The 20,111-nt window shown below is 41.8% G+C and overlaps 2 protein-coding genes across 3 annotated transcripts in view; both read right to left on the bottom strand.

Annotated features, from left to right (window-relative positions):
• Positions 1-20,111, bottom strand: part of LOC307256491 (protocadherin alpha-C2-like) — a gene marked incomplete at its 5' end in the record, with an annotated part of 199,325 nt that overhangs the window by 22,329 nt on the left and 156,885 nt on the right. The gene's annotated exons all lie outside the window — the stretch shown is intronic.
• On the bottom strand, positions 5,951-19,803 carry LOC307256587 (protocadherin alpha-2-like; the record flags this gene model as incomplete). The annotated part of the gene is made up of 5 exons (XM_080035617.1): positions 5,951-6,115; positions 11,261-12,135; positions 13,045-13,408; positions 14,320-16,353; positions 19,459-19,803. 5 exons carry the CDS (start codon positions 19,801-19,803, stop codon positions 5,951-5,953), a joined length of 3,783 nt encoding a protein of 1,260 aa, XP_079891743.1.

Below are 20,111 nucleotides of genomic sequence, written 5' to 3'. Positions count from 1 at the left end.
TTAATTCCCACATAAAACACAAAGCCCATGATGTCATGAGGACGTTAACTGGAGATACACGCTAACCGGGTCACATTCAAGATGCTCCCAATCTGACCCCCTTTAACACATCTGGCAACGATGGCCTCTCCTAAAAGGCAGTGAGAGCTATGCTCACTTAAGCAATAAATATTAAAAGTAATCCCATCACCGTAAAGAGCGAAATCTTGGATGGATTATTGCACACACACTGTTTCCCACACTGCTCTATGCTAGGCTATTTAATCAGCCTAATAACTTAACACATTATCCTACAGCTACCAAATCACACCATCAATCCATACTGGTGATTTATTTTCTGGTGACAAGACGCACATTACGTAATTCTGCTTTCCCAGCCAAAAGACGTTTAGACTCTCGGCAACCTGCATAGAGAAGGACAGAACTGCGCATGCGTAGTGTAGCAGGTGTTGGCATCAATACCCAAATCATGCTGCATTAGCTTTCCTCTAAATACCATAGCCTCAGAACCCATGTACCTCAATTAAATTCAAATTTAAATGGGATCCACTTTAATTGGGAGATACCCCAACCCCCAACTCAATTAACTAAATGTCAGGGTCATATCTCCCGAGGAGCCACCAAGAAAAGGTATTCTAACAAATGAGTGCAGGAACAACAATTATGCATCCAGTACCGACAGTAAAACTGTGTTGATGTGATCCATCGCCACTCTTTACACAAGTTACACGCTGTGAAAAATTGGCCTTCTAACCCTGAGCCTTCTTGAGTCAATCCGACCTCTGAGCCGAGCTGAGCGTCTATACTGCCCACATAATCTTTTTCCTCTGCTGTTTGGCTGCCTTTCTCACCCACGCCCGGTCTGCCCACGGCGATGACAGCGCATGGCAACCCCCGGGAGACAGGGGAGAAGACGGTGACTCAATCGGATGCTGTTAGTGGATGCACAGATACAAAGGGACTCTTCACACTCCAAGGTGACGAGGAGGAGGTGGCAAAATGGAGAGTTTGACAGGCAGCCAAATGCCAGTTAAAAGATGACAAATTATTAGCTACACAAAGAACTCTATATTGCTTTTTTAAAAGACAGTGTGAAAACAATGTGTGTTTCTACCTACAGGTGAAACTCATGTAGAATATCGTGGAGAATGAATTGGAATTGAGGCAATAATTCATGCAAATGGGGCCCAAACCAAGTACATATGCATGATTATACTTTATATACGGCCGACATTTCTGTATTGATAATACCTTGTTCATTGATTTTATGGGATATCAAAATTTTCTGAGATTTTGCATTTTGTGGTTCTCATAAGCTGTCAGCCATATTAATCAAAATTATAAAAAAGAAAGGCTTGACCTATCTCACTTTGCATGTAATGAGTCTATATATTATTTTCACCTTTTAGGTTGAATTACTGAAATAAATGAACTTTTGCACGATATTCAAATTTTTCGATGTATATGTTCAGCGCTTCTGCAAAACCATTTAGCAGAGATGTCTCTCATTCTTATCCCACTGGGCAGCGGTGATAACACAGAGTCTCTTTCAGCCGGGGCCAGCCGTCTCTGATGGTGTGCATGTACGGTCTGCCACGCTAACCGTGACATTTAGCAGATTTTCCCCGGTGGGACGTGCGAGGCTCCGTGTTTGGCAATGACATGAGAATGAACACAGGCGACGTTTATCCCGTCAACAACAAAGGCAGAGCTGCATTTACACCTGACCTTTGCACCTCTTTCTCTATCTCTCCTTTTCTCTCTAATCCTCCTTCCTTCCCTCTATGTAACATCTCTCTCATACCTCTTTGCCCATCTGTTTCAGTGTTAATTGAGCTGTGGATTATTTAATTTTTCACTCAAGGGTGCTGCAGATAAAGCAGTCACCATTAATCCACCTGCAGACAGACGCCTGTTACGCATCAATATACATTGATTTCAGAGCGCTAATTGGCTAATTAGTCTTTATTTTTGTTGGATGTCATCTTTAAAAACACACACACATGTTGTCTGAACTTATTTCCCACTCCCCCATCAATTAATATACCTGGCCTTGACATTTTTTGTTAATTCCCAAGTCTCGTTCAATCTCTCCATATTGTCACGTCCCCCTCTTTTCTTCAGCTGCATTTCAGATTTCTGCTGTCCCAGCTGAGGGCTGGCTAATGGCGAATGGTTTCTTAAGTAAAAACACAACAGCTCTATGGGTAAGCATGTGATAGTTATGATTAAGAGACATAATTCAGATTTTAAAAATTGAGACTCCCTTTCATTCTCTCTTCCATAATATTGCAATCACCCATTATATCAATTATGCAAGATGGCAACCATATTAATAACATTCTCTTCACTATTTGACTCAACCTCATTAATACTGTAAGTGGCCATTCTAAAAGGCATTCATAATACTTCCCCGAAGAGTTTCTTATCTGGATTCCCCCCATTTAATGAGTCAGATGACAGCGAAGATCCACAGAAGAATGGGTCACGGCTGGGCTATCAAGAAGCAGGACTCCTTACATCACTCCCTCGGTCAACACATATACAAACAGAGGCAGTCATGCAAACTTAAAGGGCATCCGTAACTGTAGGCATGCACTTTCTCTCTCACACACAAACACACAAGCATTGTTACACACAAAAACACACACACTAGCCAAGGACCACAATATTATGTCTGAATGAATGTCAGAACATATTTTGCCGTGGTTTCTTCTCATTCTTAAATGGCAGGGAAGGGCTTTGATAAACAGACGATAATACTGCAGGAAATAACACCATGCAGGCTTTTAGAGGTCACTGTATGCACCTACTGGTTCACAGGTAATGTTCATTGTGTGCCTTAATTTAAAGCAAGAAAAATCCATATTTGCTTCCACATCCATAGGCTAACACTGCTGACCCAAAGTTTTCAAATCCATATCTTCTAAAGTGTTGGTATATAATGCCACTTTGTGCATGAGATTGCAGTCATATCTTGACAAGAATTGTACTGGCAGAATGGAAAAGCCAAAAATACTATCGCTATTTTTCTACATAGTTCAAAGAGAAGGTGAGAAAAACACATGAAATGTCTGCAGGCTGTTGTGTAGGTGGACAGCAGCGTCTTTGGTGTCAGGAAATGTGCTTTCAGATTTACCCAACTCTTAAAAAAGAGGGACTGAAATAAAGGAACAGAGGCATTATCTTATAGGAGACAGCAGAAACAGCATAACAAATGTCTTACAAAATAAAAATGTTCAAGAGTAAAACCATGCCGGATGTGGTGGTGGTATGTACAAGATACAGTTCAAGGAAAGAGGAAATAGTATTTACAATCACAAGCCAATCATCATGTCATCATGTTGTCCTTTGGTTATCTCTTCGACCAAAATAGGAAATATGTATGACAACTAAACTGTATATTTTACATAATCTCAAAATCAAGCTACTTCTGCAAAAACAGATAGGTTTACAGTCAATACCAATAGTACCGCAAATGAACTGTAGGGTGGGCAGGTGGCAGAGACAGGCTGAGCAAGAGGCAACAAAGGTGGGAGAGACGGTGAAATTGGTCCCTCTGTTGGATCAAATCGGTAGTACAAGGGTTGGCCACGTGATCTGCACCCCACTGCCCATCCACACAGGCTTTTCTCATTAAGCCAAAGCACTAAAGCATAATCCCAGTGAGTGTGTGCGTGTAAGAGAGGGGAGAGAGAGAGATGGTTGATGAGAGTGAGAGTGAGAGAAAGAGAAAAGGAGGAAGGAGGGCAAATACGTCAGACTGCAGTGGCAGTCATTTTCTCTCAATATAGTGACCGCAATGGATAAAGCAAGATATAAGGCAAGGCACCCTCCAGAGGTGAGACAAGAAAGAGCCGAGTGAAGCATGATGGTAAATTCACAGAACCACTGCCTGTAATTGATACAATGGCAATTCATATTTATCTAAACACTAACTATAAATGTCTCATTGATAGACACATATCCCAGACACAATCTGAAGAGGAACATTTGAATGCAAAATACTGCATGTACATAGAACAAAGCCAGCTTGAAGATAAGCATGTTTGTCTCCCTGGCTATATCTTAACCTTAACAAAAAAGAAAATACACAAACTACCACAGACAAGGCACCACAATATGCACTATATTTCCTGGCACTCACTTCTTCAGAGTCATTCTCTCAAATTAAATTAAATGGGCGTAGAAATAAAAAGTGGGTGAAATGTGGTATGTGTTATTTAATAAATAGGTATAACACTATGAAAAAGATGGGTTCTCAAACCATCTTATCATCATACTTTTCTCCCACTGCAAGAAGTTTTCCATTTATAAACCTCAGAAACAAAAGTCCCAAGATATCCCAAAAATCCTTTTACTAGGTGGACACAGTAAGCGGGTAGAGGAGGTATTATGGGGCTATGTTTGTTTGTTCTGATCCCTTGAGTACCTTGCTTTCAAAGATGAAGGGCACAAGACTACCAAAAGCAGCAGAAATCCCTCCCTCTCGGGCCCTGCATGGGGTTAAACAGTTCCTTGGTTGTCCCGGTTCAGCCTGTGCATAAATAACACCGATTCTTGTTGTGGGACTGAACAAAGCTATCAGGGAAAGCAGGCCGGCTTTGGATACTTCCCTCTTAGGATGCCCTGGTATTGTATCCCTGCCGGATGGGAGAGGATGGAACCCTGGTTCTGAGCATGACAAAGCTAATCTAATGACTGCAAACACGTCCCGATGCCACTAAGAGGGAGCTCGGATGAAGGATGGGTTGGTGGAAGAGGGGGAGAAGGGGAATGGTGGTGATACATTCTTTTCTTTCATCTGTGACCAATTGTAAGCCTGTGATGTTCTCACTCAGCCGCAGGGCATGTATTTAATATGTTTTTTGTCCATCGCATCCTCAGAAGCTACACTTTACTCACTATCTCACGCTCAAGGCTCGAGTCTGTGCCACTGAGTTTGTGACTTCCTCTAAACCCCTCTCCCCACTTATTTTTATTTTTTTAGAAACGATTCTGTAATCACACACTTTTCCCTAGCTTGCTTACATCCTTTAACCTTGGTCTGACTTGGCATTCCTGCTCAAGATGCAGCACATCTTTGGTTGGCATCTTTCTCTTTGTCTCTCTCTCTCTCTCTCTCTCCATCTCTCCTGCCTCCCATTGCGTCCACCCTGTTTCCTCCCTGACTGCCTCTCTATAACACATGCTGGGATGGATGTTGGGTGGGGGTGGGTACGTGCTGGCAGCTCCCTGGAAACAGACTAGTTCATCATTTCATTAAGGCTGAGAACAGTCTCCATGGTAACCACAGACAGCAGCAGTAACCTCACTTGCACAAAAGGACACACCCTTGTCAAGGAGAAAAACAGGAAGTGCTATAAGACTGTGTGACGGGGAGAGAAATACAGAAGAACAATACATTTTCAGGTAACCACTCTGTCACCTTGTATTAAAACCGGTTAGATAAGGACATTTCTTGTCATGATTTTGGTCCATCTGTTTGACCCACATGTGTAATCCACCAACATGACGTAGGTGAATGCTTCTATCTAATGTAGGGCTGCAATCTATGAACAGTGAACCACTTAACTGTATGACTCAACCAGGATAATGTGCTGCAGAATCAATTATTTAATGCATTTTGCAGCACTGGGAGAGGCAGTTAGAAGCTTTTATCGGATGCACACTCTAAACCCCAAGTCAACATCTTATGTATTACTACTGCAAAACAATAACTATAGCCCTCTCAATAGGTTTTTAAATGTGTACCTTATTATCATCACCAGCGTGGTTTTATAAAACACCCACATGAGGCCATTTCTGCTTTATGCAAATGAGCAGAGTCTTGCTGCTCCATAAAAAAAAAATACTGAAACACGACACAGGATGGTCGTTTGGACAAAAGCCTCTCCTCCTCATCCGCCCTTGGCCCCTTAGCCCCTCCCAACCGGTTTGCCTTCTGACACTAGGTGTTATCGGCCCCGCCCAGCCGCAGAGGGGAGAGAGCTGAGCCGAACGGAGCTGATACCTCGATAGGTACTGACAGAAGCTCCCCTTGCTTCTGCTGCAGCAGCAGCGAGTAACGGAAAATTACCTGCCCCTCCCCCCGCACTCTCACATTCACGGAGAGCTGCAGCATACAGAACAAATACTGAACCACTTTTGTGCAAGAAACAGCTTCAGGCATTGTGTCAGGAGCCACATTATGGATGTAGAGATGGTGCCGCAGAGGCTGTATCCGAGAAAAGAGCGAGCGCAACTAGCAAAGACAGGTTCATTCAGATGGAGCATGTTTGTAGCGCGCTGCCATCTTTAAATCACACGCTGACCCACATAGCTCATACGCAGCAGCGCCTGCAGTATGTAGCCTACAGTTAGTTTGAGAGCGCAGACAAAAACACATTCACTTCACACAGAAGCAATCCAAACCAACGGGAGTTATGACATCAGGCCATGCTTGTTTGTGCTGTACCACTCCCTGAAATGAGGTCATACCGTCTGAGTGACTCAAAAGCATCATAGAACCACCACCACACAATGTACAGTGAGCTTCGCCGGGAGTATGTGAACGTACATCCCACGCGCTTGGAGCTATAACAACATTTTTAAATATCAATACCATGCGACTGTACATGCAAAGCTAGATTTAACTACTGACAAATCTTATCGAAATGTCCGTGGTGTCCCACGTGGTATGAGCGGATCAGGGCTGCCTCTACTCTGTGCACACATTAGGCATCTTAATGAAAATATATTGGATCGTGTTTACAGCGCTCTGAGGCTGATGGCACACATGTCTGCAGAGATGGACGTTAATTCCCTGTTAGTTCTCTCAGCTGCTCCCCTTCTCCACCAGTGCTGGTGAAGGAGAGGGGGAGGGTAAAAAAGGGTCTGGCAACATGGTGCAGGAGGAAGAGAAAAAGGAGCAGGCTTGGAATGAATAGTATCATGTATGTATTTTGATGGTGCAGAAAATACATGGTGATGTGTTGAAGGCAGGATATGTATATTAAAACGGTTGTATTTTTAGAGCAAAGAATAAACAAGAAAACACATCATTCCCTTAGCTCATTACTCTTTTATAGTATAAGTGAATAACATGGCTTTAGATTTCCCATGGGTGTTACTATAGTATTAGCCTATAGAAATATAGCCTACTGTCACACACTGCCCTACAAAAACTCACTGTGTTTCACAAACAAATGTAGGGTAGAGGTGCAGAAAACAATTAAGAGAGTGTGGCATAGTATAATAATAATGGAAAGATATAAAACCTTGAATGATGAACAGGGAGGACAATGTGTGACTCTACACACACACACACACACACACACACACACACACACACACACACACACACACACACACACACACACACACACACACACACACACACACACACACACACACACACACACACACACACACACACACACACACATGTTATTGCAAGTCTAGAATAAATATTAAGCAGAGTAACATTATAATGATCATTCCAAAAAAGAGAATATGCCAAACATTCCTGTGAGTTGGGACGAGTGACACATACCTTTATCATAAGGCCTTTTTTCAGAGGAGACATGACATAAATATGGTAAGGAAAGCGAGGTTCAAAATAATAGTCTATATTTCACGGTCCTGTAATTTTACACATCAACAGTTTACAGGGACATTTGAACTTAACAGAGCACTAATGTTCTAAGGAACACCAGTGCTTTTCACACTATGATAAGTCAAACATCATGCTGCCTGGGATTGCTACAAGTTTGTAGACGTCACACTAGAATAAACGAAGAATACTATGGGTAACACCAAAATCTATACAAAATTCAAGGAAAGGCTAAACCGTCTGTCTGCACAAAGAAAGCCATAAGCACAAACCAATTTGCCTTGTGATAATACCTATTAGAGAAATACATTTAGAAAGAAAGATGAAGCACAACATTTGCTGTTTGCTGTAGGCTACAGTTAATTTATGACTTATGTGCACTGAAACCAAATAGACTGAAGTTTGAAGGCAGAACTATGACAAATGTGTAGAACTGTTTCAGCTAAACATCTAAAAGGGGAATCAGTAGGACTACAACATCCCACCCAAAGAGGCCTAGCTACTCTCCTTAAATATTAAGCATTTTTCTTTGTTGCTAATTCTATTCAAATCTATTCTATTTTACATTTTTAATTGCAGAACAATTGTAACTGGTTTCTGTTTGTTTTTGCAATGACCTTTCTGTGATACACACTTTGAATTGCATCCGTGTATGAATTGTGCTGTACAAATAAATCGCCTTGCCATGCCTTAATGTAAATAATCCTAATTATCCATATCAAGTGTCCTACCACAAAAGGCTTTGTTCTCCATCACAAAACATGTCAACTTCAGTCTTTGTCTGTTCTACCAACTAGTATTCACAAAGCACAAAAATAAACAGGCTCACCATTTGCCATCAAAAAGATGGTCACGAGCTGTTTACTTCTGTTTTTCCTACCGAGCCAAACGTTACTCACAGTTTACCTCGAAAGAACAAGGGAAGGGCGGAGTTTAATACGAGTGTTAATGTTCATAGTTAAGTGTAATAAGGCGCATGTAAAGTAACTAAAAAAGACTTACTCATATGGACAGCGGTAAGTTTCAAGAACGAAAACAAAAGCCATGTGAATTCAAAAATCTCCTCACTTGTGGCCGAGAGCTAACGAAAAGAGCTATCAGTACTGTTGCAATGCCGCTTCGAGCCTCCGGTGGCAGCATTGAGCGCGTGAAACCAGGAGATAGTGAGCGAAGAAGATCTTTCAAACGGCTTGTTTACATTATGGGAAGGTTTTGCTACTACTGAGTCCAAGTTGGACAGGTTGCCAAGCCATGTTGCCAAGACGTGAGTTTGAGGCTTCAACATACAACCGTAAAGTAAGTTAATGGTCTATCGTGGGCATAACACGTTTAAGGATATTTAAACTTCTCAAAACCAGAGCAGTGTTTCCCCTAGAATTATTTTTAGGCCCGGTGGTAAAAGCTGATAAAGAGTATGCGCGCGGCGTGCGTACCAAATTTGTAGTAGAAATTGACCAAAACTAACTGTATTATGGATGAGCCTCTTTTGACAGCCCGCTACAAATCAGGGCATAGGGTTATGCCTTCACATTCGGTACGTTTGTACATTTTGTGTTTCCCTCAGGATTTTTTGAGACTGCTGGGGGAGAATGGACCTTCTAGTGGGGTCTTGGGGCATGCCCCTGCGGAAGAAAACCTTTACCTTTTTAAAGTTAAATGCATCAAACTGGTGCACTTTGAGAAGCTAAATCTGATTTTATTTTTTTTGCTCTGTAAACAGCTGTCATATGTCCTGCCTAAAACAATTTTATGGAATAATTTGGAGACACAAGCCATATAAACTATTGAAGAAAAACACATAGATATGAAAATAAAATACAATAAACAGGAAGACCTAATATAGACAGGTATATCCTGTCTAGTATTAATTTCTGGAATAATCTGGATCATGAAACATTTTCTTTAATTTATCAAATATTAATTTAAAATAAATGAATTAACCTAGGCTACACATCATGATTAGCCTATCGATCAAAATGTGTGCAAAATAAGCAACATTTTGTATTCTGACCCATTATATTTCATGTAGCCTAGTTCTCAATTTAAAACATAAAAATAAAGTAGCATTGAAAATACCAAAAAATAAAGCTTGTAGGGCTACTATAGCCTGCTGTTTTCAAGATAACTTGCTGCGCTGTCTCAGCTGTTGATACAGATTGGTTGCCATGGCGACGTAGCAACTTTAACTTTCTAAGTTTTGCTCATCACTTTTTCCTGTTCAACTCCCTGTTACTGAGTCCTAAATATCTCCAGTGTAGCCTATGCCATGGACCTATAAAGGAAGGTTCTTTCTCGTCAGTTTCCCTGTTTGACATGTGCGCTCCGAATGCACACGTGCATCGCGCGGCGTAGTGCAGACAAAAAAAAAAAAAAAAAAAAAAAGATTAATATTTTTTTTTTTTTTTTTTTTTTTACTTTTTTTTTTTTTTTTTTTTTGGGCAGCTGTTGGCCTGGCGGGGGGTCCCGTTGGCCTGGCGGGCCCGCCAGGCCTGTATAATGGTAGGGGAAACACTGCTGTAACACAATCCGTTTCTCTACTGTTGGAAACTACTTTCCAAAAAAGATCCCGCGCTTTTAGTCTGGTTTAAACAAGCTACCTAACACTAAGGTAGACTAGTATCTAAAGCAAGCTATGATACAGTATGGAACATACTGATAAACGTTGGCGTTATAATTCATGAATAGTTGCTGTTTGGTTTAATAAATGTTCCCCCTTGTTTGCAGCGACTACGTTCCCATTTCAAGAAGGAAACCAAGTTGACTAGTTAACTACACCTGCTGTCATCTGAGAAGAAGGAAGCTACAAATGAACTACTACTGCTGACGGTGGGGTTTGATACTGAAAGATAACGTGAATTCCTCTGTAGCTGGCCAGCTTTACTTTACTTCAAGTGTTGTAGCCTACGTATCGGTCTCCATGTTCATGTTCAACCCCCTGCCCCCAACAATATGAATGGTTGAAAACAAGGGTGTCAGTACCCAATTATTTTAATTGACTTAGGCTACTATTGTGCAATGTATTGAACACTGTCTTTCATTTAACTTACATGATATTACGTTATATTTCAAACTGTTCTGTATTATTTTTTATTGAATGACCACTGTGTACCATAGTCTACTTAATTTACTATCAAATACAGCATAGCACCGTATTATTTCATGTATGTATTTTTGGTTTGAATTTAAGTACATATTTATGCTTGAGAGATATTTCTCATCTACCTTTGTTTTTTGGGGGGAGACAGTTTAGTCGGGACAGTGCGGAGTGACCTGAGCACATTATCCAGTGTTAATGAAAATAAAAGATAACACCAACAGAGACGTTGCTGAAAATATATTTTGATAATAAAGTGAAATACGTTTTTTTCTATTTATAGTTTAAATCGTAAGTTTTGGCAGCACGACCCTCCCCAGTTCTGTGCGGTAGCCTGTGGGAAGATAATGAGCAAACTATCTACTACTACACTGTATATAACTGGGCTACCGCGATTTCAGTACCATGGATAGCTCCTAAGCCAGACGCAAGCAGGGAAGGAAAAGTTAGAGAGAAATAGCTTACTTGGAAACACTTTTTCCACTGCCCAGCAGGGCTAAACATTTCGATACTGTATACAAAAGTTACAAAACTATTGGAGTATGAACTCCAAGGGGAGGTTTACATCTTACCTTTTCTTTATTGGGTAAAGTCTGTGTTCTGTTAAAAGTGTCCCCTTCATTAATACTGATCAGCTCCGCATCTACAGGCGGATACGGGGCGGGGAAAACCACTACGTCACTCTTCAGTGTGTCCGAGCTGAAACACACGTCATACTGCTGCGTAGATTTAGAGTAAGACCAGCTCCCGTCAGGGTGGGTGGTGATCATTGGGGCGCTGTACCTGCTGAAACTGCCGTCTGTCCTGTGGCATTTGACAGCTATTAAACTGATGAGGCTCAGCAGAAAGATCACTGACACCGACACTATGGCGATCAGCAGATACAGGTTTAAATCAGAGAAGCTCTCCTCCTTTATGGGCACATGTCTGAACTGAGTCTGGATGTCAGCTGTGCTTTCAACCACCACCACATCAATAGACACGGTAGCTGACAGGGAGGGTTCTCCGTTATCAGAAACATACACCACCAAGGGGTGAGTTTTCAGGTCATTGTCACTCATTCTCCTCTTAGTCCTGATTTCTCCGGTGCTGGTTCCGATCCGGAAGAGGTTGTTTCCTTTGGGCTCAGAGAGGTGATAAGAAAGCAGCGCATTGTATCCAGAGTCTGCGTCTACAGCCCTGATCTTTGCCACAAAGTATCCCGCTTCAGCAGAATAGGGGATGTTCTCACTGTTAACAGAGCCGTGCTCCGAATATGGTGAAAGTATCGCGGGACTGTTGTCATTCTCATCCAGGACTAAAACGTTCACAGTCACGTTGCTGCTGAGTGGAGGAACACCAGAGTCTGTGGCCTGAACTTTAAACTGAAACGTTTTTAACTCTTCATAGTTAAAAGACTGCAGGCTGACTATATCTCCAGTTTCTGAGTTGACGTTTATAAGTGATCCTATTACATTGTTTTTATGAGTATCGCTTATTACTGAAAACGTAACTTTTGCATTGTCACCTCCATCCGGATCCTCAGTATTTATTGTATATATAACAGTGCCCACGGGACTATTCTCATCAACGAATATGTTTATCACTGGATCTTTAAAACGAGGTGCATTGTCATTGACATCAGAAACGTGCACTGTAATGACACTTGTAACAGAAAGAGGAGGGACCCCTTCGTCAGTCGCTGTTATTGTTACATTATATTGAGAAGCTCGTTCTCTGTCTAGAGTACCGTCTACAACCAACGAATAATGATTCTTATAAGTGTTTTTAATTTTAAACGGCACTGAATCAACTATTCTAACCTGAACAATGCCATTTGTATCTGCGTCGTTATCTTTCACCGTTATAAGTCCCACCATTGTGTCTAGGGGTGCATCCTCCCTCACTACGTTGACTAAAGATGTTACTGATATTTCTGGTGTGTTGTCATTAACATCCGTGATCACGACTAATAATTTACAGTGAGATGCTCTTGGACTTGAACCTTTGTCTTTCGCCTGGACACGTATTTCAACTGCATTACTTTTTTCGTGATCTAATTCCCCTTTTACCGTAATCTCCCCCGTTAAAGAATTAATGGCAAATTTATTTCCATCGTTATCGTCGTCTTGGTTGATAAAAGAATATAGTATTTCTCCATTGAGACCCTCATCTAAATCCTGAGCATGCACCGAAATAACAGTCGCACCGTGTGGCGTGTTTTCGGGCACTGTGGCTTTGTAAAGCGGCTTGTCAAATATTGGAATATTATCATTTACATCTTGCACATTAATGGTGATATATAACGTGCCTGATTTAACAGGTTTTCCTCCATCTACAGCTGTCAGGGTTAGTTTGATAACTGGCTGTTTCTCACGATCTAAGGTTTTATGCAGCACCATTTCAGCGGACATGGTCGGCTCTCCAGCATTCTGTACATCCAGGGTGAAATGTTCGTTTTGGCTCAGCTTGTAGCCCTTTACCGAGTTACTACCGACATCGTCATCGAACGCCTTTGGCAGTGCAAATCTTTCACCAGGAAACGCGGACTCTGACACGTTCAAAGCAATACCGGGTTTGCGAAAAGAGGGTGCATTGTCGTTTATGTCCACAATTTTAACCTCAAAGCGATGTAGATTCAGCGGCGAGTTCACAATGGCTTCCACTTCCAGCGAACACTTCACTTTACGGGAGCAGAGCTCCTCTCGGTCTATTCTGTCTTTCACTAAGAGAATCCCCGTCTTAACATTTACTTCGAAATACCTCGCATTAGGTCCTGAAATCTGAAAACCTCTAGTTTCCAAATCTTGCACATCTAGATGTAAGTCCTTCGCCAAATTCCCAACAGTTGTTCCCTGGCTCGATTCCTCCGCAACAGAATACACAATCTGTGCTGCTGCGATACTCCATATGTGAGATACATAGAACAAAAAATAAATCCAATGCAGTAAAACATTCCCTTGTTGCATTTTGTCCAAGTCTGCTTAACAATTTAATGACTGTAGTTAGAAAATCACTACAGCAGAACCATTACTGAATAACGATACATCCAGGCAGAGCCCCTTAAAACAGTGACGATGTGCTGTACTGCTGCGACGAACAAAGAAATACAAACCCCTTTCCAGACGAAAAAGGAGGAGCATCGCACAAACTCACTGTTTGAGCTGATAGCGACCTCTTGTGGTTCTATTTAAGTATGAATCAAGAGAAGATGAAAATGAGTGATTACGTTATTACATATTAAGAATTTCCGTAAAATTAATTAACTAAAAATCCATATTGATCAAATGGAGCTTGTATAACCTTCAAATACCAATGTAAAGAAAAATGAGCAAGAGGAAATGTCTAAAAAGTCCAATGGTGTTGCCACAAACAAATACAAAAGTAAATTACGAACGGGTCCCTGTAGAACAAATCAAAAAATAGAAAGTTTTTCAAAGTTTACAAACATGGCACCCATAAAAAATCCTAAATTGCCTTTATTATAACCTGTACACTCAAGATCACATACAATTACACTATTGTCAAGGACAACACAATGTAAAAGAATGATTTATCTTGAGGTTTCTAAATGGTCAGTTGCTTTAGGAGTACAATCACAGTATGTAAAGAAGTAAAACATTGGTAGCCCTCTGCCTTCATGTTCCATCACCCTTACCTTTTCTTTATTTGGTAAAGTCTGAGTTCTGTTGAATGTGTCTCCTCCATTAATACTGATCAATTCTGCATCAACAGGCGGATACGGGGCGGGGAAAACCACTACGTCACTCTTCAGTGTGTCCGAGCTGAAACACACGTCATACTGCTGTGTAGATTTAGAGTAAGACCAGCTCCCGTCAGGGTGGGTGGTGATCATTGGGGCGCTGTACCTGCTGAAACTGCCGTCTGTCCTGTGGCATTTGACAGCTATTAAACTGATGAGGCTCAGCAGAAAGATCACTGACACCGACACTATGGCGATCAGCAGATACAGGTTTAAAGCAGAGAAGCTCTCCTCCTTTATGGGCACATGTCTGAACTGAGTCTGGATGTCAGCTGTGCTTTCAACTACCACCACATCAATAGACACAGTAGCTGACAGGGAGGGTTCTCCGTTATCAGAAACATACACCACCAAGGGGTGAGTTTTCAGGTCATTGTCACTCATTCTCCTCTTAGTCCTGATTTCTCCGGTGCTGGTTCCGATCCGGAAGAGGTTGTTTCCTTTGGGCTCAGAGAGGTGATAAGAAAGCAGCGCATTGTATCCAGAGTCTGCGTCTACAGCCCTGATCTTTGCCACAAAGTATCCCGCTTCAGCAGAATAGGGGATGCTCTCACTGTTAACGGAGCCATGTTCAGAATAGGGCGCGAGTATCGTGGGACTGTTGTCATTTTTATCCAGGACTAAAACGTTCACAGTCACGTTGCTGCTGAGCGGAGGAACACCAGAGTCTGTGGCCTGAACTTTAAACTGAAACGTTTTTAACTCCTCGTAGTTAAAAGACTGCAGGCTGACTATATCTCCGGTGTCTGAGTTGATGTTTACCATCGAACGTATGGGAATACTTTTTGAAATGCCATCTAATAATGAATATGTTACTTTTGCATGTTCTCCTATATCAAGATCAACTGCACTTATGGTAAAGATGGTAGCCCCCACTGCACTATGCTCTTTCACATATACATTAATCAAAGGCTCTGGGAATAGAGGGGCGTTATCATTCACATCAGAAATGTGCACAGGAATAACACTAGTGCTGGAGAGAGGCGGATTGCCTTCATCAGTTGCTATGATGGTGACATTATATTGAGAAACACTTTCTCTATCAAGAGATCCATCCACTGTTAATGAGTAATAATTTTTGTAGTTAAGCTTGAGTTTAAAAGGCACCAACCCCAGAATTGTAGCACTGGTGAGACCATTTTTACCTCCATCTTTGTCAGTCACTGTCACCAAAGCTACCACTGTGCCTGCCTCAGCATCCTCTTTAACTGGGCTCATAAGAGAGGTGATAATTATTTCAGGTACATTGTCATTAACATCAGTTACTTCCACTAAGACTTTACCATGCACGCTTCGAGAAGGCGTACCTTTATCTCTGGCCTGTACACGAATATCATATGCTGTATTCTCTTCATAGTCTACTTTCCCTGTCACAGTTATTTCCCCTGTGTCTGGGTCTATTGAAAACAAAGCTTCAGGATTGAAATCCCCCCTTTCAATAAACGAATACACTATTTCACTATTTATTCCCTCATCTAAATCTGTAGCAGTTACAGTCAATATGGATGTCTGAAATGGAGCATTTTCTATAACCTGGGCCTTATACAGAGGTTGGCTGAATACCGGAACATTGTCGTTTGTATCAATGACAATTACAACAATTTTTAAAGTCCCTGAACGAGCAGGTTTTCCTCCGTCCAGAGCAGTTAAAGTCAGATGGATAACGGACTGTTTCTCTCTGTCTAAAGATTTCTGTAGCACCATCTCGGCAGACTCGCTCTGCTGTCCGCCGCCCTGCACGTCCAATGAGAAATACTCATTTGGACTGAGCTTGTAACTCTTTACCGAGTTACTGCCCGTGTCTGCGTCGTTTGCTATTGGGAGTAGATATCTCTCCCCCGTAAAAGAAGATTCCAAAATATTAAAAGTCTTCTCCTTTTCACGAAAATATGGTGCATTGTCGTTAATGTCAATAATTTGTACCTCTATGCGGTGCAGATGCATTGGGTGGCTCAGAATGGCTTCTATATTCAGGGAACATTTTGCGGCGTTCGGGCAGAGCTCTTCACGATCAATTCTATCCCAGACATACAGTGCGCCGGTTTTTAAATCCACGTCGAAATATTTCTTAGAATTTCCAGATACAACTCGTAAATCCCGTTTTTCCAATTCTTGAACATTGATTTGTAAATCCTTTGCGAGATTCCCCACTACTGTTCCTTTGTCAACCTCCTCGGAAACGGAGAACGAGAGCTGCGCTGTTGCCCCGTCACACAAACAAAGAAAAGCTATTATTTGTATCAAAATCCTGAATGTTATCCCTCTACGTCCCATCGCTGCCAAATAACGAGACAGATTTACATGTTCGAACATGTCCTCGCTTAAATGAACAACAGACGAAGCCCTCTCCGTGTGGCGACCATTTGTATATTGAACGACAAAGCACTAGTGGTTACTGATGTTTCTCACAGAGAGGAGTCTGGGAAAAAAGAAGACACGAATATTGTGGTCTCCAGCGACACCAACTGTTATTTTGGAGCTAATGCAGAACATGAATATGCTATATTATTACCTATTAGTGCAGAAGATCAAAACAGCGGACAAATCCATTTCCGTAAAAATGTACATTCACTACAAAACGCATTTTCTGTTGCATAAATAAAAACACAACAGTTGTGTGTTACCAGGGTAAAACGTATTCAAATAAAGAATGCTTTAAAATATAAGATAATAAGCGAGGCAGCCATGTTGCACGAAACACAACCCAGAGTTCAGTACCATGGACAGCGCCCATGCTGGTCAGTAAAACAGACACAACGATGACTTCTCTGCATTAATACTATTGTTCAGCAACTGTTTCGAATACCACATAAATAATTCTATATCCAGCATCATAATAGTGAATTCATTTTCTGAGTAAAAATCATCTGTCAGGTAATTCATTTTTGAAGTGTATCTCCCACTTTGTATCACGTTGCTTTCACGTCTTCCATCTTCCATCGACCATCAACATCTATCATAAATTGACACAATCACCAGAAATACCTCAAATAAACAACTCACCTTCTCTTTATTAGGTAAAGTCTGAGTCCGTGTATATGTGTCTCCTCCATTAATACTGATCAGCTCCGCATCAACAGGCGGATACGGGGCGGGGAAAACCACTACGTCACTCTTCATTGTGTCTGAGCTGAAACACACGTCATACTGCTGGGTAGATTTAGAGTAAGACCAGCTCCCGTCAGGGTGGGTGGTGATCATTGGGGCGCTGTACCTGCTGAAACTGCCGTCTGTCCTGTGGCATTTGACAGCTATTAAACTGATGAGGCTCAGCAGAAAGATCACTGACACCGACACTATGGCGATCAGCAGATACAGGTTTAAAGCAGAGAAGCTCTCCTCCTTTATGGGCACATGTCTGAACTGAGTCTGGATGTCAGCTGTGCTTTCAACCACCACTACATCAATAGACACAGTAGCTGACAGGGAGGGTTCTCCGTTATCAGAAACATACACCACCAAGGGGTGAGTTTTCAGATCATTGTCACTCATTCTCCTCTTAGTCCTGATTTCTCCGGTGCTGGTTCCGATCCGGAAGAGGTTGTTTCCTTTGGGCTCAGAGAGGTGATACGAAAGCAGCGCATTGTATCCAGAGTCTGCGTCTACAGCCCTGATCTTTGCCACAAAGTATCCCGCTTCAGCTGAATAGGGGATGTTCTCACTGTTAACGGAGCCATGCTCAGAATATGGAGAGAGTATCGCGGGACTGTTGTCATTTTCATCCAGGACTAAAACGTTCACAGTCACGTTGCTGCTGAGTGGAGGAACACCAGAGTCTGTGGCCTGAACTTTAAACTGAAACGTGTTTAACTCCTCATAGTTAAAAGACTGCAGGCTGACTATATCTCCTGTCTCTGAGTTGATGTTTAACATTGAAGTTATGGGAATACTTTTTGAGTCAACATCTAATGAGTATGTCACTCTAGCGTTTTCATTTATATCAGGATCGACTGCAGTTATTGTAAAAATACTAGTCCCAAAGGGACTGTTTTCTTTTACATAAATATGTATTACTGGTTGTTCAAAACGCGGCGCGTTATCATTTACATCAGAAACTTGAACATTAATAACGCTGGTGCTGGAAAGAGGCGGAGTCCCTTCATCTACAGCCGAAATCGTGAGATTGTAAAAAGAGCGGCTTTCTCTGTCAAGAGATCCATCTACAACTAATGAATAGTAGTTTTTATAATTTGAATTTAGCTTAAAAGGTGCAGAACCAATAATGTTACAGCGGGTCTGACCGTTTTTTCCTCCATCATTATCAGTCACGGTCACTAAAGCAACAACACTTCCCATATCAGCATCTTCTTTAACGGGATTCATGAGTGACGTCACCACAATTTCTGGGGCATTGTCGTTTACGTCAACGACCTCCACCAGCAGCTTTCCATTTGTACTCCGAGGCAAAACCCCATGATCTTTTACTTGAACATGAATGTCATATGCTGACTGTGCTTCGTAATCCAAATGACTGTTTACTGTTATTTCCCCGGTTTCTGCATTAACAAAAAACACATTTGCAGGATCGAAGTTTCCGCGCTTGACAAAAGAGTAGGTAAGCCTCCCGTTGTCCCCTTCGTCTAAATCAGTGGCACTCAGTTGAATAACTAATGATCCAGCTGGCGCATTTTCCTTTACTTTTGCCTTGTATAGCGTTTTGCTAAATGATGGCGTGTTATCATTGGCATCCAGAACATTTACATTTATTTGTAAGCTTCCAGTTTTAGGAGGCTTTCCTCCATCTACTGCCGTCAGTGATAATTTAATCACACTTTGTTTTTCACGATCCAAAGCTTTCAACAGTATTAATTCAGCATATACACTATTTTCTCCACCGCTCTGTACATCTAGTGAAAAGTACTCATTTTGACTCAGCTTATAAGTCTTTACTGAATTGCTTCCCGTATCTGCATCAATAGCCAGGGGAAGCAAGAAATGTTCGCCCGTAGGGGATAGTTCAGATATGTTTAGGGAATACGAGTTCTCGACGAAGGTGGGTGCGTTGTCATTTAAATCAACAATTACCACCTCAATGCGGTGGAGTACCATAGGACCGCTCAGTATGGCCTCTAGGTTTAGCGTGCATTTGATCGTGTTTGGACAAAGCTCCTCGCGGTCTATTCGCTCGTTAACATAAAGCTCCCCCGTTTTAAAATTGGCCTCGAAATATTTCTTACTGTAACCAGACACAATATTCAGATTCCTCGTTTGCAGTTCTCGGACATTGACGTTTAAACTCTTGGCGAGATTCCCCACCACAGTCCCTTTGTCCGCCTCCTCGGAAACAGAGTAGGATGTCTGAGCAGCAGCCCAGTCACATACAAGCAGGATCCATAGCAAACAGAAAATCCCGTTAGTCCTTCCACTGCCCATCGCTGCTTTCAAAGAAACTGACGAGAAACCAAATTTATTATTTATCCATAAAACGCCACTCGTTCGTCCAGCATTTAAATCCCATCAGCTCCTGCCCTCTCCTTCTCATCGCCCATCGCGTTCCTCTCACAAAGCACTCGCAGTTTGCTGACACTTCCTCCCACGAAAAGGAGGAGACTGAAAACGCCGAGCTCACAAAAACACGTGGTCATCAGCGACCCCACGCGTTACAACTTGGGAAATGAAAATGGTTTCAAAATCAAGCAGCACTGCCTATCTATCTCACATTCCAACAAAAGTAATAAACT

This window comes from Ammodytes marinus (genome assembly GCF_949987685.1).
Source record: "Ammodytes marinus genome assembly, chromosome: 10".
NCBI lineage: Eukaryota > Metazoa > Chordata > Actinopteri > Uranoscopiformes > Ammodytidae > Ammodytes > Ammodytes marinus.
The sequence above is the reverse complement of the archived record's forward strand: the minus strand, read 5'-3'. Positions and strand labels throughout refer to the sequence as shown.